Consider the following 6,863-nt stretch of genomic DNA (forward strand, 5'->3'; position numbering starts at 1 on the left):
GTAACAGTGATCCCTGTTGAAAAAAAAAACATCATATGCTAGTTAGGTATGTTTTGAAGCTGGGATGCTGGTTTGAGCTGGTTTATGGGGGTCCTTTGCTGGTTTATGCTGGTCCTTTGCTGGTCATGTGCTGGTCCTAAACTGGTCCAACCAGCACATGACCAGCTAAGTACCATCGTAAACCATCAAAGGACCAGCTTAAACCAGCATCCCAGCTTCAAAACATACCTACTGTAACCAGCATATGCTGTTTTTTTAACAGGAATGATTTTGATGTTTGAAGAAAGTGTCATCGTTCTGCAAGAGGATACAGTTTTAGTCCCTAAATAGGTCTGTGATATGGTGATCAGACATTTAATATGATAGATAATTATGTTTATATTTGTAACATTCTGGACCTATGATAGGGATTTTATACTGAAATGGATACTTTGTATAAAAGATATTTTAAACACCATAGGTTGGTAAAATTATTGAAATTAGGATGATTCAGTTATGATAATATCTGACTTAAATTGTTAAAATACGATTTAAAACCATCATGGCACCATTTTATGTCACCATTTTTTTTTTTTTTTTTTTTTTTTGCAATGTAATATAAGAGTATTTTCTGCTGTGTTATTGACTTCTGTTTGCAATAAATCTCATATTCATCTAATCCTTCAGTTGTTCCTGGACTTTAAATTTGCTGTGGCCTTGAAATTGTTTTCTTTTTGACATTTATTACCTTATTGCTTAGTTACAGGTTAGACTAACAATTGACTGTCAAGTTTTACAGGCATTTTAATTTATTTTGCACACTAAGAAATGATTTTAAATCATACAGCTTGACAGTTTTGTTTACGAAGGGTTTGGTGGCCAATAATAATTTTATTGCTGACAAAATCACTTTTAAAAACAGTAATGAGGGACTCAAGCCATATCTAGAGATCAAAAAAAAAAACAAAAAAAACCTTGTCTGATAAAAGTGAATCAGACCGGATTTACCAGAAAGTGGTTTGTAAGTGTGAGTTTGCAACAGGCCTAAAGCTGTTCCTCATTTAACTTTCCAATCCTCTTCTGTGTTCCTCTAGAGTCAGAGGTGTAGATTCCTGCTATGCTATGTTTTGGATAGGTACTTCCCCGTTTCTAACCAATGCAGTAACACTCTTTATGTCACAAAAGTGCTAATCCACCATAAGCCATCTGACTGCCTCATAAAATATGTAATCGTTGTTGCCAAAGAACATCATCTTCCAGTCAAAAGGATGTTATCATGAGATTTAATTAAATGATTAGATTTATAGTAATAACACAATATTTCTTTGTTTTTTCACTCATGTTGTTAAAGAAAAGCATAATAAAAATGGTACTATGTAAGTCTTATCATTTTGAGGTTCAATTATTTTATTGCACTGGAAAGTATGTAAAGTCAAACAAGTCTCTATTGAAAACTATTTACTAGAAGTGCAACAGAATCTTTGTGCTCCGGAAGGACATTACACAAAATAAAATCTAAATAAAAAGTGGGGGGAAAAAAGGGAAATATGATGTTTTAAATTGTTTTACTGACCACAGAACAGAAAGATGATGATTCAAATGCATCAACAAAGCTGTTTGTTTTTTTGTTTTGTTTTTTCACACACATTAACATTAAATGAACATGCATGTAATATCTCTCACAATAGTAGTTTTCAAGTAGTTAATCCAGAATCATGTCAACCACAGCATTTCATTTCAAGCTAGATTTCTGACAGGGAAAAAAGTTCATCTGGATCTGTGTAATACATGAATGACCTCAATAATCGCTGTGACAGTTATGAGTAAAATCCCAGTTCTTAGGACACAAAGTAAAAGCGCAGACCACATGCCCAGAAGGCTTTGTCTCAGACAGAGCAAAGGGGAGTGACCGTAAGACTCGCCTATACCGTTAAACCCAGATGAATGTTTGATTAATAGAGATTTGCATTTGGGTGATGGAAGGGTGGCTCTACGTTACGAGTATTCCAGGAGGAGGCGGGCAAAAGCAGAGAGACAGTTGGGAGGATATAAAAGGATCAGATGAGACAACAGGTGCACTTTACAGGTGATGTACAACTCCAACCTCACGTCCAGTTACGGTATTTTCCACTTTTCTGTTGTGATACACTAAGTCGTCTTATTCACTGGAAGTGCACTGAGGTAACTAAACATCAATAAATCTACAATATCATTCAAACTTACGTGTTAGCAATTATTTGCATTTTTTGTTAAAACTGTTTGTTTACAGGAGTGTTTGTCTGTTTCTCTTTGCTCTTTAAGTTTCATTGCTTGAGCTGCGAATTATGTTTCAGAAAAACGTGATGTGATCAAACTGCATTCTAACAGCATTCCGTTCCGCCATGTAGATTCGCATTTAGGTGTTTGTGCTCATGTGCTGTTTTTACTTATTTGACTCAGATTTTTTTTTTTTTTTTTTTAGATGTTGGCAACTCTTGAAAACGTGAGTATTGTTAATTTATTTATTTATTTAGATTGACTAAAGGGAAAACAATTGGGAAAGTGGGGAAAGCGTTGGGAAAAATGCATGACCAATTGCCAGATGATTTATTTTTTGTGTATGTATATATATAAAGCAGCATTGTGATATATTTAAGCATCACACAAGTAAAATATATCATATATCATACTCTTGGCCAATCATATAAGTAGATTCTCAATTGTTGTATAACTTTTTATATTAAGTGTGTTGGAAACGTTAAAATGTTAAATTAAAATTCAATTAAATTCAATTAAATTTATACATTTAGCAGACGCTTTTATCCAAAGCAAATAACAGTGCATTCAGGCTATCAATTTTTATCTATAATGTCCATTATGTCCATATAATATCATATTTGATCAATAAATATGCAGATTTCACTGTAAAGTTTTGGCGTTAATGTAAAGTGGTGAAAAAAAAAGAGACTTTTAAGACACTTTAATGTTTTCGAAGAACATTGTTTTCTATGGAAATTATGCTGGTGTTGAAATAAAATAAATGGTATTTAATGACTCTTAGACATTTTGTTGTTTAATGCAATAACATAAGTGTTGAAGCATGCCTTCAAAATACTGTCAAAATATTTTATATGTAGTATACACAATAATGTCAAAAGAGAGGTAAAATAGTACCTCTAAATATACACACACTATGCAAATATTTCTGTTGGTGTTAATAAAAACCAAATTTTACTGAGGGCAGGAAGAATATACTAGTCAGGCGAATTTGTTGCAACTTCCTTCCAGTATGCCTGTTAAACAGCTGTCATTCATGAGTGGTTACATTATAATATTTTAAGTAATATATAATATTTTGATTTCATTGAGTGTGAATCTAGGAAGCAGGAAAGAAAATGCTTGTGTCTTGTACATTGTGTAAAGTCTATCTGACTCAGTGTTTGCTAACATACATTGACTTACCTACAGATTCAATACTTTCAAGATCTGGGCCCTAGAGAACCATCGTCTGGGAACCTTGACCTGGACATGATAGAGGAGTACCTGCAGGAGCACTCGGTGGAAGTGATGTCAGCACCACGTGTGCAGAGGAGAGATCAAGAGGAACATGGCACAGTGGGTGAGCGATTGATAATCAACTTCTACACACTAGAACTAAAACACTGGAACAGACCACTGGGGGAAGGGTCACTTCTCCTTTTGTTAATAGAATACAAGTGCCTTTTTAGTTTTGTAAGGTCAGTAATTTCCTCTTTGACAAAGCTTCTTTATTTATGTCTCAAGATGTGGAATCCATGTCATGGGTCATAAAAGTTTAGTTTAGTGAGGAGAAACTGTATGGAAATTTAGTACTAAAAAGTACTTACCTGTGACGTGTGTAATCAAAAAAAAAAAAGAAAAAAAGAAAAAAAAATTGAATAGTTTGAACAATAAAACAGTGTTTAAGTAGGTTTACCTTCTGCACAACTGCCATTGGTCAGACAAACTGATATCCCCACCCCCAAACTCACACTATTGGTTAAGCTGTTGCTATGTCAGGCTTGTCGAATGCTTAGACAAACAGCAATGTTTTGAAAGCGTGTGCCTCAGAAAAACTGTATTTACACTTTTCAGGGGAATCAAACTAAACATGGTATGCTGATTAAGCTGCATAGGAGAATTTATTTTAGCTTTAAAAACAATTATAGTATAACCATAAATATCTTCTGACAGCCTGCATGTGTTGTTGATTCTAGGGAGCAGCATATGTGGTAATAATGAGTGATGTGTTTCCATAGAGAACAGCTGGTCTGGACATTATACATATGAATGGCATTATGGTGGAGTACCAGGAACAGATGAGACGCATGAAGAACAACAGTCTCAGCAGCAGCAGACATGGCTCTGTCAGTCCAGTCACAATGAGTGGGTAGGTCTCATCAGACATGAACTGTAATATCACAGTCAAGACTGTATGCAGTTTTTTAAGCGAAGATTGACCTGTTGGTTGTCATTAATAATAGTCTATGTTTTAGGGACACTTCCAGTATGAAAGAAACCAGTACAGTGACTCAGATTCGCTGTCCACCAGTTCTGGTTGCCAAGAATTCCCACCATCACCGACCTCTGACATGAAGGGTAACATTGCGTATGACTCCCTGGCTCTAGCGCCGCTCTCAGGTAAGACAGAGAATTGGTAGGCCATTGTTCCACCTATTTCTTTTTGGCTTTGGGAAAGTCATTTCATATTAATGAATCGGTATATTTGGATAATTAGTTTAAAATGCACTTCTCATCATTTACTTAGCCTCATGTGATTTCAAACCTGTGTGACTTTCTATCATTTGTGGAACACAAAAAGGAGATTTTGGAGAATGTTTGAACTGTTAATTAATTGAAAGTCAATGGAGTCCAAAACAACACATGTTCAACTAAAATGGAGAAATAGATAAAAAAAAATAGATAGAGACCAGTGGCTAATTGCATAAATTGCTTTGACTAGTCTTAAAACTAGCCCTTACAGAGTTGCCTTTACAGTCAAGTGATTCACATAGACTTTGGTTCTACTGATCGAACAATCTCCAGTTTGGAATTTGTTGGACATTGGCTGTCACTATATAGGCTAATTTTTAATCTTTCATTTGAAAAGGTCATGATATATATTGAAAACAGAATGCATTCATTATGCACAGAGATCACTGGATAGATATCTAATATTCTGTTAACACTAAAATACATTTGACATTTACAACGTCATTTCTCAGGCAAAAGGAAAGAGCGGCTGTTTCAGTTCTTGTACGAGATGCTACAGACACCAGACATGCGGAGCTGCATTTGGTGGGTTCAGTCTAACAATGGAACGTTCCAGTTCTCGTCCCAGAACAAGGAAAGGCTGGCTGAGATGTGGGGCAGACGCAAGGGTAACCGGAAAACCATGACGTACCAGAAAATGGCCCGCGCCCTACGAAACTATTCGCGAACGGGAGAGATCTGCAAAGTGAAGCGTAAACTCACTTATCAGTTCACAGAGAGAACACTGAGAGGCCTTCAGAACAACTCGCAAAGATTCATGGGTAGTTAATGTGGCTCAACCACCAAGAATTTCTCCTAACTGGAAAAGTGTAAACAAATACTGAGTATTTTACAGAAAATGGTAATGTTCATAATATAATATGGGCATAATACACTGATTTTCGAATATAGTTTGGCTTAATTAAGGCTCAATTGAACGTGGGAATTGTATGAACAATAATATGGAATAACATGAAATTCTAAGAAGTTGAAATTGATCTTTGAATTATATAAATCTGAGGATTGTTAACATTAAACTACGTTATATGTAGTTATGAATCCGTTTTGCTTGTTGCCCATTTTTGTGCTCATTTCAATGGCTTTGTAACAACATTAAAATGACATCTGATGTGCCTGAATAAATTATTTTAACATGTAAATTTGTGTTTTTGACAATAACAAGGAACCCAGCCAAACGACATTGTAATCATGTTTAGCCAGTTTTTATTCAACTTAAATCGAATACTCGATATGACTGAATCAACCATACTACATATCTAGTTTTGAAACTCTAGGTAGTGCAAGCTGATATGTCCCTTAAATGCAATCTGCTAGCAATCCCATAATTTACTACATGGCACAAGCTGATTGGCCTCTGCTGATTCTGCAGCTCAAAATTATAATAGCTTGGTTCAGTTTTTGAAGTTGGTGCTACATGAAAAGCTTTAGAATTTCTCTGAAACCCTCCACCTCCCCCAGCACCGCCTGTCTACATCTGCTACAGGACTTATGACTGACTTCATTTAGCAGCAAAACAACAAAAACTGATATTTCTCAAAACAAATCTGATTGGAAGGCACTGTTTGTATCAGTTGCAAATAAATTGCACTTCGATTACTACTATGGTAATGAGCGATTCATATTTAAGAGGGTATTATGATACAATATTATAGTAAAACAATACTTTATAAACAATACAAACAACATGGTGTTATCATAGAATATATTAAAACATAATAAAAAATGTGCTTTTGTTTTTGGCAATTACATGTAAATATGAATTATAACATTTCAATAGCATCAACAGTATACATTCCCTGAAATAAGAATTGTTGAATGTTGTTGATGTAGCCGCATGCAAACTATGGGGTTTGGTTTTGCATCTGTATTTTATACAGCCTGCTGAATTATCATACTGATAAGCCTCATCACAAGGAGCTCACACAGATAACAGTATTACTGACAAACACTGTGCCCCATCTGATGGCAGTTTACCACAAGCCCACCATGTACATATTCACACACATATGGTCAAATATGCAAAGCATGTGTACACTATGGAAAACCGCCACTACAACAGAACTGTTAATGATTGAAGAAAAGGGAAAGATGGGGTTTGTATCACACGTCAGTGG

General features: G+C 35.3%; 1 protein-coding gene across 1 annotated transcript; it reads left to right on the forward strand.

Annotated features, from left to right (window-relative positions):
* The first annotated feature begins 1,952 nt into the window (after positions 1 to 1,952).
* On the forward strand, positions 1,953 to 5,888 carry LOC113041022 (uncharacterized). Its single transcript, XM_026199276.1, has 6 exons — positions 1,953 to 2,160; positions 2,441 to 2,461; positions 3,427 to 3,577; positions 4,236 to 4,366; positions 4,473 to 4,617; positions 5,202 to 5,888. The coding sequence occupies exons 1-6, from the start codon at positions 2,041 to 2,043 to the stop codon at positions 5,516 to 5,518; spliced, it is 885 nt and encodes a 294-aa protein (XP_026055061.1). The 5' UTR covers positions 1,953 to 2,040; the 3' UTR covers positions 5,519 to 5,888.
* The last annotated feature ends 975 nt before the right edge of the window (positions 5,889 to 6,863 follow it).

Source organism: Carassius auratus, chromosome 23 (assembly GCF_003368295.1).
Source record: "Carassius auratus strain Wakin chromosome 23, ASM336829v1, whole genome shotgun sequence".
Taxonomy (NCBI): domain Eukaryota; kingdom Metazoa; phylum Chordata; class Actinopteri; order Cypriniformes; family Cyprinidae; genus Carassius; species Carassius auratus.

Coding starts and splice junctions, on each gene's coding strand:
- LOC113041022 (XM_026199276.1), top strand. CDS start 2,041: ATGAGACAACAGGTGCACTTTACAGGTGATGTACAACTCCAACCTCAC. Junction 2,462..3,426: donor TGTTGGCAACTCTTGAAAAC/GTGAGTATTGTT, acceptor ACTTACCTACAG/ATTCAATACTTTCAAGATCT. Junction 4,367..4,472: donor AGTCCAGTCACAATGAGTGG/GTAGGTCTCATC, acceptor TCTATGTTTTAG/GGACACTTCCAGTATGAAAG.